The sequence below is a fragment of the Elephas maximus genome, chromosome 7 (assembly GCF_024166365.1).
Source record: "Elephas maximus indicus isolate mEleMax1 chromosome 7, mEleMax1 primary haplotype, whole genome shotgun sequence".
NCBI lineage: Eukaryota > Metazoa > Chordata > Mammalia > Proboscidea > Elephantidae > Elephas > Elephas maximus.
In genome coordinates this window covers 18069028-18086734 of record NC_064825.1, presented here as the reverse complement: position 1 = coordinate 18086734, position 17707 = coordinate 18069028, and the positions used below count along the sequence as shown (strand labels likewise).

Here is a 17707-nt window from a genome sequence, read left to right as displayed (position 1 = left end):
GAAGAGAAACGAGGAATTGTTTATTTTATTGGCCTCCATGGAAAGTTTTCCTGTTGCAAAGTTCCCATTTCCTGCCTGGTATGAAAACTCATTTGCTTAACATAACCTATTTCAGAGAACAGTGAGTACACACAGAGTTAAACAAACAACAACTAAGCCCTACGCAGTATTTTGTTTGTGATATGTTTTGAAGTAGCAATTAGAAAATTTGTATTCATCATAACAAATGTCAAGGCTGCAAAATCCACTGCTTAGAAAGGCCAATAATTATAATTTATAAGGCAACCACACTTCCTCTTAAAAAATTATGTTTCAGAAAATCCACAAGTAGGCTTCCTCCTAGGAATAAAATTCAAAGGAAACAATTTGCTTCAATATATTGGGCAAGAAAATAATAATAGGTGTCTAATAGGAGAGTGTGTTGTGTTGATTCTGATTTTGTATAAAGTTGGCCATATAGGAGTTTTTCTTTTGGATTAAATCTCTGAATACATGGCTGTGATAAAACCCAGAAGCACGATTATCTTCAATGAACTCTAAATTACCCTTAGAATCGAAGGCTGTGGGAAGAATCCCTATCCTACATTCTGCTTCAGTCCTTAATATCCAGTTACAGCTGCTTGTAGTCTTCATTTTTGGGGAAAGACTAGACTTTTCTATTTAGCAACCAATCCAGGAACTTGATTTCAGCACACTAACCACATCTTCCTTCTCCGTATCATACTTGTATGCTTTTGGTCCTGAAAAGAAGTAAATGTAGCCTAAAAGAGACAAAGTTGAGATTATGGTTACCAGATGACTTGCAAATATATAAATGGAAGAATTTGTAACTGCAGCATTCTCGAGGTGGCACCAGAGGGCAATTGAGAGTTTGTAGGTTCCAGTTAGCTAGTCCACTGCTTGGCTCTTGCAAAGCCCGAGAACTGGTCACCCCTAACTTCTCTATCATCTCTCATGTTTCCTCTTTGTTCCAGCTAGGGGATGGCCTTTCCTTTGAGGTCACTCATACATGTCATGCTCTGTTATGCTTTGTGCTTCTCATAAAGTTCTTCCATTCCAGGAATCCACACCCCATCTTTCCTCTCCCTAGTCAAATCTCTAGCCATTCTTCAAAATCCAGCCGAAGTTCCACCATGAAATCTCCAACTAATGCTGCTAACTCTGATCTTTTCTTTCTCAGATCACCTTTTGCAGCTACTGTGAAGATGATATTATATGATTCAATGTCAAGTTATAGGTTGTCTTGTTCTCCAGTAATTTCATATGTGTTGGATGAATGGACATTTTCCAAAGATGCTGACCGTTCCTGGAGAGCGGAGGCAAAGTTTGGAACTTTCTTTGCGTTCCTGAACAGTACCCAGCTCTGTGCTAACACTCAAGAAGTATGTGTTGACCGGCTGATGCAACAGATTCAATTGCAATCTTCCAGGCCGGTTGAAATCAACTTTCCCAGCTGTGTATTAAAGTTCAGGTGTTGGGGTGATAGACTGGGGAAAAGCACTGGAAAGGTTGTTTTTAAAGATGAAAAAGATAATTTTAACCTGGGGGGACTTTATGATCTAGCCAACTAATGGGTTGAATGTATACTTTTAGAACTTTTCTATTAGCAAGGAGAGAATCACAATGGCACACCTTTTATAGTGGCTCTTTCTAATGAATAACCAGGTTAGCTAAACTTGCAAAGCAACGAGGACTCTCATTTGGAAATCCATTTTCTGTTGTGTTAAAGCAGAGCCCAGGTGTTGTATTGCAATTTCCACTAAGAAATAGTTTTAGATGGAAACAAAAAAAACAAAACAAAACGCTCACCATTTAATTCCACAGCAGCATCTATTTGGCCACTTACTCCTGAAAATTCTTCTTCAGTGTTCTTTGGATAGTCTTTTTCCATTTTCCCTTTCCTTTCATCATAGCTGGAAGAAGTGTTATTTCATAAATAATATTAACAAGAGGTTTTTATTGGTTGTGGATGGTCAGGCATATTTAACCAGGGCTAATTCATGATTTAATTTGGAAATTTCTCTCTCTCTATCTCACGCACGCACTTGCACACACACACACAAACCCACAAGTTTTTTGATTTTAATTAAAAAAAAAACAAACCCACTGCCATCGAGTCAATCCCAACTCATAGTGACCCTATAGGATAGAGTACAACTGCCCCATACAGTTTCTAAGGAGCACCTGGTGAATTCGAACTGCTTACCTTTTGGTGAGCAGTCGTAGGTCTTAACCGCTACACCACCAGGGTTTCCTTTTTTTTTTTTTTAATTAGGCCTCTTGAAATACTAAAACCAGATTGCAGATCTTTATTACTACTATCCCTGGGTGGTGCAAATGGTTCACATGCTCAGCTGCTAACCAAAAGTTTGGTAGTTCAAGTCCACCAAGAGGCACCAAAGAAGAAAAGCCTGGAGATCCGCTTCAGAAAAATCAGCCATTGAAAACACTAGGGAGCATAGTTCTACTCTGACGCACATTGGATCACCGTGAGTTTGAATCCACTTGATGGCAGCCGGTTGTATTACTATTCTCCCAGGCTCCTGAGATTATGGAACCGCTAGAATGGGAGTAATTTACTCTAAAGAGCCTCTTGAAAAATTCCCAGATGTATTGCTTAGAATTAGTCATTCTATATATCATAGTAACATATTCCTATAATCCTTTTTAAAATATTGCCTTTCAAAACAAACTCTACGTGTATTTTTAATGCTTTATTATTTATTGTAACTATTCTCTCTCTTTCTTTTCATGTCTTCACTTACCAAATAATTGGAAGCTTATTGCTGTGTGCTCATGGAGGAGAGGTTGAACAAATAATGCATGTTGAATGGACAAAGGTTTGTAAATGATCAACAGATACGAAGCAAGAAAACCTAGAATAACTAAGCCTCTAACTTTTAAATAAATTAATTGAATTAAATTGGTTTTGTTTCCTGGAAAGGTAATATGTCTGACCTAATAGTAAATTAAAAAAAAATTTTTTTTTTTTTTAATAGTAAATTATGTTTCTTTTTCTGGATCAGCAATGCCCATTCAATGAAATCCCTGAAGATTTGTAACTGCTTGTGTGAGTCAGCATGACAGTTCCCGTTTGAAGGCAAAGGGGACCCTCATCTCTTCAGTAAGACTTCTATTAAAGTGTGGAAAAGCCCACTCTTCATTGGCACAGAGCTCCCACTGGGGACATTCCAGGGTGAACACCCCAATCCCTTCCCACCAAAAGGTCAGACAATTTTTCCTGATGTTTGGGCTTCTAGGCAGTTTCCTGGGGTAGCAGATTACGCCTACCTTCTCCTGAAATGTGACTCTCATGTAGCTATGACTACACAGACTAGAGGACAAATGTCTCGTGACACACAGCAGGAGTCAAACCTTAAGAAAGAACTATTCAGGCTGAAACTGCCCAGACAGTTGCACTGCTTTATGGGGTGTCGGGGACAGAGGTGGAAGCTAACTTCTCTAAACTCCCTTCCCAGGAGAGTCATTAGAACCTTCCTGCAGGCCAAGGGGAAAACTGAACTCTCTGAGTTACCTGGAGCACAAATGAAAACGGTAATAATTTACGGTATTTCATTGTCATCAGAAAGTACCAAAAAAGAGGATGTGGGAACAAGGTACTCATACACTATCATTGCTGTTAGTTGCCATTGAGCCTATTCTGACTCGTGATGGCCCCATGTGTGCAAAGTAGAAGTGCTCCATAGGGTTTCAAGGCTGTGACCTTTTGGAAGCAGAATGCCAGGCCTCGCTTCTGAGGCATCTTTGATTGGGTTCGAACTGCCAACCTTTTGGCTAGTAGCTGAGCACTTAGCCATTTGTGTCACCCAGGGACTCCCACACTATTAGGAGGAGTGATTTCATGGCATCAGGAGTGGAGTTAGGGGGAAAAAAAAAGGATAAATAGAGGAACAGCTCAGGGACACTGGCACCTCAATAGCCTAGATTTCTTTTGCTCACACTGTTGCAGTGTCTGACATCCCACCAATAAGAATCCTTTTTAAAAAATGGAAATACTGGTTATTTACACATTAATCTCTGTTCATTAGGTTGATTTCTCTCACTTCCCTGAGACAGCTGCACTGAGGAAATGGAAGCTTTGATTGGAGGGAGTGAGGAAGGGAATTCCAAAGTTTAAAGTATTTATGGGGGTGGGACTTAAAAGCAAGGACAAACCTACCAAGAGGCCTTTGGTATGTCTGTAGGTACAGAGGGAGACCTAAGTGGACCCCATGCTCAGGGAAAATGGTGACAAGCTATTAACCTCCTTTGTCATCCTCTGAATAGAGAATTTTAAGATGAGTTACTCATCGTTATTAGAGCTATGCCTTACCTTTGTGTATGTTAAGTAGATATTGACGAGTGAGTTTGGAAACTTAATCACCATTTATATTGTTTTATGGAAAAATATGTTCTCATTTACAAACAAGTGACTGACAAGAGAATATTTGTAACTGAACCTATTACAAGCTGGAATCTGCTTGTATTATAATTAAATTGGATGGAGAAGTCTGGAAAGCATGAAAAGACTGAACCACAGCCCCTCTTTTTTCTTGAGAATAAAGAAATAATTGAAATAATACAGGAATAAGTTTTTGAAGAGAAAACAATGAATATTAATCCAATAGAAAAGTCTGAAAAAGAAAGTTTTCTCTTTTTCTCTATTTAGTTCACTAACAGGGGTGGTACTAAAAAAACCAAACCCACTGCTGTCGAGTCGATTTCGACTTATAGCAGCCCTATAAGACAGAGTAGAACTGCCCCATAGAGTTTCCAAGGAGCACCTGATGGATCCAAACTGCCAACCCTTTGGTTAGCAGCCATAGAACTTAACCCCTACACTTCTAAAATCTTATATAATACCTATTCGGAGTATAATGGAGGTAATAATACTATATGTAAATAAAATATCAGAAGAAGTTTTAGAAAAGCTACATCTAACTGAGAATTTAAATCCTCAGTAACATGTATAAAAATTTAGACTTAATCCTTGGCAACAGTGTGACATCACTAAGTTGATTTCCTTTATCCTTTCTACCACTTTTATGTTTAATAGCCCCTATCCCTTCTACTAAGGAGTTCCTGGGTGGCAGAGATGGTTAAATGCTGGACTATTAATCAAAAGGTTGGCGTTCAAACCCACCCAGAAGCACCTTGGAAGACAGGCCTGGTGATCTGTTTAGATAGATCACACCTTGAAAACTTTACGGAGCACAGTTCTACTCAGAATAACAATACACATGGGGTCACCATGAGTTAGAATCAACTCAGTGGCACTAACAATAACAACTAGTTCTTTCTGCCCTTCCACCTCTTATCCTATAACTGCTTTCTAAAGAATATTACTTTCAACAAATTCTCATTCACAAGATCAGTCTGACACAAATCACGATTTGGGGGTTAGCTGGGAACTAACTGAAATCTAAAAGAATGAAACTTGAATGATGGATTTCAGAAAGTAAAAGGCCACTGGGATAAAGAAAACCAGTGTTTCTTATTTTTATCGCTTCATGCCAGGCATTGTTTAGTGCAGTAATTCTTGGACTCCAGATTTTATGGACAGGTAATATTTCAAAAAGAATTTTGGTACTAACACTGGTTTATTGACTTTTCATTTTACCAAGTAAGAACATTACCATCAAACTATCAAAAAATTATCATCTATTTCCAGGCACTCCTTGGAAACTATAGGTCGCTATGAGTCGGAATTGACTCAACAGCACTGGGTTTGGTTTTTAGATTTGGTATTTTCATTATCATTTCACGAAGATAAAAAAATGTAACACCCCCCCCAAAAATGCAGAAAGGACATAATTTCAGAATAAAATCTGGTTCTTGTCAAGAATATATCTTTACATTGACATCATCCTTCTCCCCCTTCCCCCGACTGCAAACATGATTATAATACTGTGCTTGTTTTTCTCATTTTGCTCTGGACTGATGAAGACTTTCTGATGAACTAGCCTTTGGTTTGTGGACAGACATTTGGGGATTTCTGTTATAGAGCAAAGAGTACCACATACACAGTCAGATGGCTCTGGGTTTGAACTCTGAGTCTGTTATGTACTGGCTCTGTGATCAGGAGAAAGTGCTCTGGAAAATAGTGGTTTCAAGGATAAGAAACAATTTATACACACACACACATACACACACATACACATATGCACAGGTAGACACCCAGGTCAGGCCTAAGCCATAAGGCTTTTGTAGTTTATTTTGACCCCAAGAGCCATTAACTCAGGCTTATTTGTAGGAGCTTCAGTGAATTTTGTAACTTCATCTGGGATCCCAAGGTATAGAGGAGTTTAATCTTTATCTAATCTTTAAACACAATTTATCGGGATAATGTTTTGCAGTAGTAGCCAAGGTTGAGAATGGGTGAAGAAAGGAGAGATAGAAAATGTTGGAGATGGTCCAGGGAAATTAATTAGAGATGGGATTAAGGTTAAGAAGGTCTACTGCGTGTTGAGGATTTTCCAGGAGGATAAAAGACAAATTATGTGACGAGAATCATGGGTATAGGTATTTTGACTGACGATAAATTAATGGTGAATGGGAAAGAGTCCTTAATTTGACTTCAGAGAACATAAGTTATATCCTCCAATTGACTACTTTTTACCTGTGTGACCTTGAATTAATCACTTAACCTCTCCGGGTTACAATGTTTTTTAACTGTTAAATGGAGATAGCAGTACTTACTTCTCAAGACTGTTGAGAAGGCAAATAGGAAAATGAGAGGACATGAGATAATACCCAGTATGATTCCCAACACATAATAAACCATTGAAAAATATTAGTTGAATTTGAATATTAAGGAAATAAATAAAAGTTTATTGAGAATGAACTCTGTCCTAGATACCTGCTAAAATTATCACATACATTTTCTCATCACTAAGGCCTTGTTTGTTGAACCTAAATATCAAACTAAAAATGATTTACGTATAACTGTTCATTTCCTGTATAGGCATTTGTTTCATCATTGAATATTGATTAAAGGATGTAGAGATTAAATAAATCCTCTCTAACAGTTAAACTTTACTAGCAATATCATAGTGCTTTGGATCTGAAGTAATTTTTCAGATATGTTATTCTTTTTTATCTTACTCTCCACCTCTGTAATCTCAGGACTTGGAGACTGTTTTGGTAAAGGCCTGCAGTTTTGTTTAAGTCAATATGTATGCTTAGAGTTTAGATTTGCTAGGAATTTCCGGTGTTTTGATTGTGACCATGTCTATCATGTATCAATGGCATAACTGATTCCATTCTGACTCCTTTGAGTCTGCTAAAGGATGTTTAGAAAATGTAAGAAAGGATGGCAAATGGGTGAACTTACTGATTAGGTATCTAAGACACGTGCTTTCAGGAAATTTCTCTCAGGTGACCTTTCTGGTGTGGATCAGGAGGGACAAGGAAATGGAAATCTGGGATTTCCCTGTGAGGTTAATAATCTGCTTCTAGCCAGGAATCACATGGTTTTCATGGTGGAAGGGGCCTTTGTGATCTACTCTGGAAAAGGGCAGGGGGCTGAGAGGGATGGAAGAGTGATCAGGAATGAATAGAAGTGAGAAGAGCAAGAAGCTACCATGTTCCATCTTAGATGGGAGTTAGGAACCAGGACCCCATGGAGAAAAAGGCCAAAGACCGTGAGAAGATTTTGAGGCCAGGAGTTTGTAACAATTTGGAAAAATATCCACGTAAAACTTTAAGTGGGAAATGTCAGAATACAAATTTATGTATTTAACTATATAAAAATGGGGGTGAGAAAACCAAGGGCGGGGGCAGGGAACAGAAGAAAAACTATTAAAATGGTTATCTTTTGTGCTGGCAATTGGTGGAATTTCTTTCTCTTTGTTATCTTCCATGTTTTCTATAATGAGCATCACAGGCTATCCTTGGCCCCCTTCTTCCTGGGCAGGTTTATACTCTCACATATACTCTACCACCTGATTGATAAATTCCAAATCCATCTCTCCAGCGTCTGTTCTCTTGAGTTCAAGACTATACATCCAACTCTCTTCTGGACAACATTCCCATTCTGGGGTCCCACTGTGACATCAAACTTCACATGTACAAAATAGAAACTTCTCTTTATTACCCCAATTCTGCTTTATTTCTTAACTCACTAATTTGGTGGATGGCAAAATCAAAACTCTGATTATTGAAGAAGTGTCTCCCAGCTAATCAGTCACCAAGACCTTAATTTTCTATTTCTTGAAAGGCAATCAAATCCACCCCTAGCCCCAAACTCATCAGCTCTGATCGGTTTATTGTAATACTTTGTCTCTCTCTCTCCTAAGAATTTAGTGATTTTTACCATATTCACAGAATTGTGCTATCATTACCATCATCAATTTTAGAACATTTTCATCACTCTAGAAAGAAACCGTATACCTTTTAGCCATCACCCCTTCAATCCCCCTACCCCACTAAGCCCTAGGCAACTACTAAGCTACTTTCTGTCCCTATAGATTTGACTATTCTAGACATTTCGTATAAATGGGATTGTAATTACATTTTTTCACTTAGCATGATATTTTCAAGGTTCATCCATGCCATGGTGTATTAGTACTTCATTCCTTCTTATGGCTGAATAACATTCCATTGTATGAGTATACCACATTTTATTTATCCATTCATCACTTGATGGACATTTGGGTTATTTCTACCTTTTGGCTCTTATGAATAATGTTGCAATGAACATTCACGTACATACTTTTACGTAGTTTTTGTGTGGACAAATGTTTTCAGTTCTTTTTGAGTATCTACCTAGGAGTGAATTGCTGGGTAAAATAGTAATTCTGGATTAACTTTTTGAGAAACTGCCAGACTATTTTCCAAAGTGACTGTACCAATTTACATTCTCAGCAGCAGCGTATAAGGGTTCTGATTTCTCCACATCATTACCAACACTTGATAATATCTGACTTTTGATTATAGCCATCCTACTGGTGTTAAGTGATGTCGCATTGTGGTTTTGATTAGCATTTTCCTGATGACTAACGATGTTGAGCATTTTTTGTGTGATTATGGTGTGGTGCTTAAGAGCTATGGCTGCTATCCAAGAGGTCAGCAGTTTGAATTCCCCAGGCCCTCCTTGGAAACCCTATAGGGCAGTTCTACTCTGTCCTATAGGGTTGCTATGAGTTGGAATCGACTCAGCAGCAGTGCGTTTTTTGGTTTTTGTCATTTGTATATATTCTTTGGACGAGTGTTTATACAGATCCATTGTCCATTATTTAACTGAGTAATTTGTCCTTTTATTATTGAATTATGCATTCTTTTTATATTCTAGATACAAGCCTTTTTTTCAGTTATATGATTTGCCAATATTTTCTTCCATTCTGTAGGTTATCCTTTCACTTTCTTGATAGTGTCCTTTTAAGGAAAAAAGTTTTCAATTTTAATAAAGTTCAATATCTCTTTTTTTCTTTTATTGCTTGTGCTTTTGGTGTCATATCTAAGAATTCATTTTCAAATCCATGGTCATGGAGATTTACCACTATGTTTTCTTCTAAGAGTTTTACAGTTTTAATTCTATAACCTGGAACAAAGAGTTTGTAACAATATGAAAAATATCAGCTCTTTGATGAAGTTTGAGCTAATTTTTACTTTTTGCATGAGGTGGCGGTTCAAATTCATTCTTCTGCATATGGGTATTCAGTTAGCCCAGCAACATTTGTTGAAGAGATTATTCTTTCCCATTGAATAGCCTTGGGATCCCTGTAGAAAAATCACTTGACCATAGATGTAAGGGTCTGTTTCTGGACTTTCAATTTTATTCCATTGATCTGTCCTTATGCCAATACTACACTGTCTTGATTACTGTTACTTTGTAGTAAGTCTTGAAATGGGTAAGTGTGGGTCTTCCAAATTTGTTCATTTTTTTCAAGAATTTTTTTGGCTATTCTGAGTCCCTTGCAATTCCATATGAATTTCAGAATCAGCTTGTCAGTTCTATAATGAAGTCAGCTGGTATTCTGATAGGGATTGAGTTGAATTTATAGATCAAATTGGCACACAATTGTTCACAAAATTCCTTTATAATTCTTTTTTATTTCAGGAAGGTCAATATTGATTTCTCGTCTTTCATTTCTGATTTTAGTAATTTGGGCCTTCTCTTTTTTACTTGTTTAGTCTAGTTAAAAGTTTGTCAGTTTTGTTGATCTTTTACAAAAACCAGTTTTTGGTTTTGTTAGTTTTATTATCTACTCTCTGTTTAATTTATTTTCACTCTAATCTTTATCATTTCCTTCATCTGCTTTCTCTAGGTTTAGCTTGTGGTTCTTTTTCCAGGGCCTAAAGGTGGAAGACTGGCTATTGATGTGAAATCTTTCTTTTACTATAGGCAATTACAGCTATAAATTTCCCTCTAAGCACTACTTTATCTGTATCCCATAAGTGTTGGTATGTTGTATCTGCATTTTAATTCTCCTCAAAGTATTTTATAATTCCCTTTTGATTTCTCCTTTGTACCGTGGGTTATTTACGAGTATGTTATTTAATTTCCCCACACACCTGAGCTTCTGACATTTCTTTCTCCTATTGATTTCTAATTTTATTCCAATGTGGTCAGAGAACCTACCTTGTATTATTTTGATCTTTGTAAATTTATTGCATTTTTTTTTATGTACCAGAATATGATCTCTCCTGGAGAATGTTCTATGGGCACTTAAGAAGAATGTATATTCTGCAGTTGGGTAGAGTGTTCTATTGATGTTTGCTAGGTCTATTTGATTCAGAGGGTTAATCAAGTCTCTGTTTCCTTCTTGATCTTCTGTCCAGCTGTTTTATCCATTATTGAAAGTGGGGTATTGAAGTTTCCAGTTATTATTGTTGAATTGTAAATTGTTAATTTCTCCCTTCATACCTCTCAGTTTTTGCTTCCAGTTTTTTTCTGGTTCCATTCTTAGGTGCGTATATGTTTAAAATTGTTATGTCTTCCTGATGAATTGACATTTTTATCTTTATAAAATATCCCTTTTTGTTTCAAGTAACTTTTTTTTTTAAGTCTATTTTGTTGGATATTGCATAACCACTGTAGCTTTCTTATGATTGGTTTTCATGCTGTATCTTTTTCCATTCTTTTACTTTCAATCTATCTGTATCTTTGACTCTAAGTATTTTTTCTGTAGACACATGTAGTTGGATCTTTTTTTTTTGACAGCCTGACAATCTCTCCTATTTAATTGGATTGTTTAATCTATTCACATTTAATGTTACTATTTTATTGATAGAGTTGGATTTACATCTGCCATTTTACTTTTTGTTTTCTATGTATCTTGTCTTTTTTTATTCTTCTTTTCTTCCTTTACTGCTTTCTTTTGTATTTATGAATATTTTCTAATGTAAAACTTTAATATCTTTAATGGTTCTTTCATGATATATTTTTTGAGTTATTTCCTTAGTGGTTTCTGTAGGCTTACCATATAAATCTTAATTTGCTAGAACCTGCTTCAGATATATACTAATTTAATTCCAGTAAGATATAGAAACGTTACTCCTATGTAGTTCTATTCTCCCCCACCTTTTTGGTGCTATTGCTGTACATATCAAATCTGTATATATTATAAACCTGAGAATACATTGTTATAATTTTTTTTAATATAATGGTATATTTTTCAAAGAAGTCGAGAGAAGAAAAGAGAGCAAATATATATTTATAGCTCTTCTTACATTAACCTTCTTCTTTACCATCTCTGGTTCTCTTCATTTGTCCCTGTGCATTTTAGTTACTATCTGGTATAATTTCCTTCACCTACTACAGCTTTGTTCCCATACAGCTTCTTTGTGCTGTTACTGGAAAATATATTTCTGTATGTTACAGGCCTGACAATACAATTATATATTATTTTATACAACTGAATTTTAAATCAGTTAAGAAAGGAGAAGAAATATGCATTTATATATTTTTTATAATTTTATAATTACATAATTTCCTTTCCTGGTGGCCTTTTAAAAATGTTGATTCAGATTACTCTCTGGCGTCTTTTGCTTTCAGCCTAAAGAACTTCTTTTAGTATCTCTTGTAAGGCAAGTTTTCTAGCAAGGGATCCTCTCAGTTTTTGTTTATCTAGGGAATGTCTTTATTTGGCCTTTGTTTTTGAAAAATAATTTTGCTGCACATAGGATTCTTGGTTGAGAGCTTTTTCTTTGAATACTTTGAATATGTTATTCACTGCCTTCCGGCCTAACTGAGTTAGGTGGCTCCCAGTCTTGCACCAGCTCTAAACCAGTGACACCGCTGCTAGAGTGATAGTTTTTTTTAAAACAAATCTGATTGGGTTATTCTCTTATTTAAAACATTTAAAGATGCACTTCTTTTCTATTGGAGCCCTGGTGGCACAGTGGTTAAGAGCTGTGGCTGTAAGCCAAAAGGTCAGCCGTAGGAATCCACCAGCTGCTCCTTGGAAACTCTATGGGGCAGTTTTACTCTGTCCTATAGGGTTACTATGAGTCGGAATCGACTTCACTGCTACGGGTTTGGTTTTTTGCTTTCTTTTCTACAGAATGAACACTGAACTCCCTAGAAAGGCATAGGCCTTCCAAGATCTACACTCTGCTTATCCTTGGGCCACATCTCTCATTTTAGCCCATTTTCTAGTCATTCTGAACTGCGTATAAATTTCCCCATACACACCAGCTATTTCATGCATCAGTGCCTTTGCTTCAACTGTTCTCTCTGCCTGGAAGCCACCCCCCTTTCTACCTCCCTGTGTAGGAAACTCCTACTCAGCTCTCAGACTGGGGTCAGTTATCACTTCCTCTATGAATTTTTTTCTGGCAACTTTGCTGGAGTTAGTGGTTCCCCTTTGTTTTGCCCAACTGATCCCTGTGCAGACTTTTGTCAAGGTACTCATGGCAGTTAGATTGCTCTTAATTATTTATCTATATATTTATTCTCAACTATAAGAACTGTTGGGGGAATTAATAACACCCAACATGAACTGAGTGCTTATTATGTGTCAGGCATTTCACATTTTTGTCATTCAATCCCATAACTCTATGATGTAGGTACTAATTTTATCTCCATTTTGTAGGTAAGGAACCTGAGACAGAGAGGTGATCTAGATTGCCAGTTGATTGCTAGTAGAGTCAAGATTAACACCATAGCTCTTACTCTTGGCCACACTGTTTACCATCAAACTCTATGTCTTCTAGTGAGTGTCAAGAGTCTAGTATAGAGCCTGACCCATAATCATGCCTTATAAATGTAGGCTGAATATGGTGATTTTATAATGAAAATAATGTTTTTTAATTTAAGACATTAAAAGTAAGATTTTGGACTCTTCATCACCTTTCTTACTTTAACTGCTTACTCTTTATTTCTCTATGGTGACTTACTTTAAAATCCTTAATTATAAAGAACCATTTTCAGTGCCCCTGGGACATCTAGGAAGGATATAATGTGGGATATTGTGCCCTACTTTGCAGCGATGATGCCTCTAGTATATCTGGATAGAAAGAATGATTTCGGGTGGTAATATGATTAAAAAGGGATGAAATCTATAGATTTGAAAATCACTTTATATAATATTCCAAAAAGATTGACTATGTATCCCAAAGATTGATGGAGTTGATGGTAACCCCACAATATCCAGAAACCCCTTGGTATAGTCACTACTGTACTATTGGTAGGTGAGGGAGAACGTCTAAAGGGGGAAATTAACCATAAGTGATGGAAGTAATGTGAAGAAAGAAATGCTGGCTGGATTACTGAGGGCTTGCTAGAAAGAGGAAAGGAAGGAACAAAAGTAAATAGATGTATGGGGAAGTAGCCCAAGCAGGTAACATTTAACCCATATGTTATTTGAAGATATAGCATGTAATATCATCCTTATAGTAGACACCCCTTTCTTGGTTTCACTTTGTGGTTCTGTGGCTGCTCCCTATAAATTACTACTGTGCTGACATGTAGATTCTCACTCTTAGAGCCTATACCAACCTGTGCCCAAGTGAACCCTGAGTGTTTAGTTGAGGAAGTTCTTCAATAGTTTTCTCAGAGCAATTCATTTGCTAAAACTGGGCCCAAGCCCTAGGAGTTCATGGAGAATTTCCCTAGCAACAAGCATATCCAGAGACTTTCTTTCTCTTAGCACATTATTTGTATCACAGACTGAACTAGCATGAAGACTAAGGAAGAACTTCAGAAAAGGCCAAGGATATAGGACCCGACACGTTGTTGGTGGATGTCAAATATAGTAAAATTCTAGGTCTATAATTTGGGGCTTAAGACCCTCTATATTATTGAATGTGGCCATGTGCTTACCTACAAAACTTCATTTGTCTCCTTTTTACCCTTTCTTCCTCCTTCTATCTGCTTAGGATAGAGGTATAATGACTGAAGCTCCATTGGCTACCTCAAAACGTAAGGCAATCATGAGAATGGAAGCCATGCCTTAAGAATAGTAGAGCAAAATATTAGAAGGAACTTGGGCCCCGATGACCATGAACCCTGATGATCATGGACCCAAATCAGACTTTTTACATATATGAGGAAAACAAACGCTTATGTATTTAAGCCACGATTATTTTTTAGGACTCTATTACTAGCAGCTGAATACAATATCTAACCAATACAGGGGTTCACACAGCAATAAAGTATCACAGACATGAAGTGCATTGTGTAGAATACAGAACGCCACATAAGTAGGTCTGATCCCGTAGTTTTTTTTTTCTGAACTTTCAAGCTGTAAGTCAGGGTTATTTCTTATTCCTTAGCACATAAACCAGTGTGTGTTGGAGTATGTGAAGTAGAAGAGTTGTGTCACTGAAAGGTTTGTCTGTATTTTGCCAAAAGCAGTAATTTCAGCCCAATGTCAGGACCCTTCTGTATTTCAAAAAGAAATTCCAATTCAATCTAGCTCTTAGACTGGATTGACATTCAGAGGAATGCTGAGGTTTAAGCAATCATTTGTTAATTATCACAATGTTTCAAGAAATTATTGGTTAATTAGTCCATCAATTCCTACTCTCTCTAAAGAGTTACTTTTTTTTTTTAAGAGTTACTTTTTTTGAGTGACTGCTATGTGCCAGGCACTGTGCTAGGTATCTACATTATTTCATTCAATAGTCTCAATAAACTGGGAAGGTTAATATTATATTTGGAAACCCTGGTGGAGTAGTAGTTAAGAGCTTGGCTGCTAGCAAAAATGTCAGCAGTTCGAATCCACGAGACACTCCTTGGAAACTCTATGGGGCAGTTCTAGTCTATCCTATAAGGTCCCTATTAGTTGGAATGGGACTCAACAGCTATGGGTTTGGTTTTTGGTTCTAATGATTTATGTGTACTTAATCTTTACAATCTTATAAGGTAGGTATTGTTGTTAATCTCACTTTACAGATGAAGAGACTGAGGCACAGACCTTGCTCAAGGTCTCACCAGCAACTGAATGTTGGAACTCAAATCAAACCCATGGCCATTGAGTTGATTCCGACTCCTAGTGACACTATAGGACAGAGTAGAACTGCCCTATATGGTTTCCAAGGAGTGGCTGGTGGATTTGAACTGCCGACCTCTTGGTTAGCAGCCATAGCACTTAATCACTACTCCGCCAGGGTTTGCTTGGGGACATTAGAGATCACTAAAATCAGAGGATCCCTTCTCCTCAAATTTACAGAGAATTTTAAACCTCTGCCCTTATCAAACCTATTGTCTCAGCTATTAAGTCTCAATCCTGCCTGGCTGTAGGTACTTGTTTTACTGCATGCACTAGCAGGCAGTGGATTTAGTCCAAAGATGAAGAGATAAATGGAGAAGAAAGAAAATGGAAGAGTGAGTATTCGCCCCAGTGAGAAACAGGTTGTGAGTAATCTTTGAAAAATTAACTGAATAATTATAATAATGATAACATAAACATCCACAAGCTCCTACACAGACTCTCATACATGTATTTCTCAATCTCATTTTCTGAAAATCCACAATGGGATTCACATTTCTCAATACATATTTTCTTGTACGCCAGCACTGTGATTCCAGTAAACTTATCTTGAAGAAGGACTTTGAAGAATCATACTCAGCCCAGCAAATAGTAGGTCCTTAATAAACGGTGTGACTACAATCACTGTGTTTCAGAATGGAAGCTTTGAGAGAAAAAAATGGTTCACACACTGAACTGAAAGTGGCCACTCATGGTGCCACATGATGCTTTGAGCTATGTTACCCGGCCTCTCAGGAGCACAGAACAGCCAGGGGCCCCACGCTGTTTGGCATTCTCTTCTTTACAAAATAAAATTTCTTTCTCTTGAAATATATCTGTGCTCTGGTTACATTACTTTCCCAGCTCCAAATTGGGGTAGATACTATTAGTCAGATGGAAGAAGACAACAAACATTTATAGATTCTTTTATGCCACAAATGGCTATTAAAAATGGGTGATATTAAGCAAATTGAGAGTTGTTGGACTCAAGCTTTCAACTAGACCCTGTCATGGACTGATGGTGTTTAGCATCATTATTTCCTTGGAACCTGTTTTTGCTTCTTTGTTTTGAAGTCCAGGGAGACAGGCGTTCCTGGTATAAAATTACATGTTTGGGGATGCTGCATCCAGTGCTTTGAACTGGTTCATTCCAGTTAGACCTCTTGCTGAGAATCTGAATTTCTACCCCAGATATACTGAATCAGAATCTACATTTTAACAAGATCCCCAGGTGGTTCTTATGTACAATAAATTTTGAGAACCACTGTTCTACTAGTGGCTCTCAGAATTGGTCCCTAACCAGCAGCATTAGCATTGCCTGGGAACTTGTTAGAAACGAAAATTCTCAGCAGTGGTTCATACCAGAATGAACTGGTTTGAAGCCCTGGCTGCCTCCACTCTTGTAGACCACGGGTGTCCATTAATGAGTGCACTGACAGGTCAAGATGTTTGGTATCCCGAAGACCAAACAATGGAATCATTGAGTGAGTGCTTCACTTATCTTTTGGATGGTTCGTATCTTGAAACAGAGTCAACAAGTTCTGTAAGTGGCACCCCGATGGCCTGGAAGAGTCAGTAAGCCTTCACTTCCTTTGTGTTCTTTTTTGTGAAAGATTTTTTTTCTTCCCATTGAATGCATCTGGACAATCAAAAAGACAAAGGAGAAAAGCCATACCTGTAGTATTCATCTCCCACAAAGAAAAGGGTCTTCTGGGCATTCTTGAGATAGACAGCAGCATCTATTTGCTGCACGAACCTTGGGAACCCAAAGTCATAAATACTCCTAGGAGGACCTTGCATTTGGAACCCTCTTGTTACCCAGTAGTGGGGACCTGAAAACAGAAATCAGAGTTTATAAACGCAGTGTACCACTTAGTAATGCCCTTCACTCATGAGGATGCCTGTGCAGCGTCACAAATGAGGTGAGGTCAGGGGACATTTGCCACGGCTCTAGCCCAGTAGGAGACGTAGGCCTGTAACTATTCAATTCAATAAAAGACTTCCAACTTTCCCTGGAGGCAAAAATGCCTTAGAAGCAATAATATTTATACAATTTTATCTTAAAATGTATCATTTTTTTCAAGATACTTTTCACTTACAGTCTCATTTCTGTCTTATATGGCTAGAAGAAGGGCAAGTGACATCAACTGCTATGACTCTTACTTAAGTCACACCGGCCTTCTACCTTTATCCCTCAGCATGAAGAAAATATAAGCAAAAAATGATAGTTACCATTTATTGGCTAACTTCTATTGGCTAGCCATTGTCACAAGACATCTTCAAGGTTAATA

General features: G+C 37.4%; 1 protein-coding gene across 1 annotated transcript in view; it reads right to left on the bottom strand.

Moving 5' to 3' along the window:
- Positions 1 to 660: 660 nt before the first annotated feature.
- The window catches only part of MMP20 (matrix metallopeptidase 20), a 52030-nt gene continuing 34983 nt past the window's right edge, over positions 661 to 17707 (bottom strand). The window contains exons 8-10 of the mRNA XM_049890025.1: positions 17092 to 17248; positions 1810 to 1913; positions 661 to 761 (exon numbers count right to left, since the gene is read on the bottom strand). Of these exons, the coding sequence (XP_049745982.1) occupies positions 661 to 761; positions 1810 to 1913; positions 17092 to 17248 (362 nt within the window). The remainder of the gene's footprint in view (positions 762 to 1809; positions 1914 to 17091; positions 17249 to 17707) is intronic.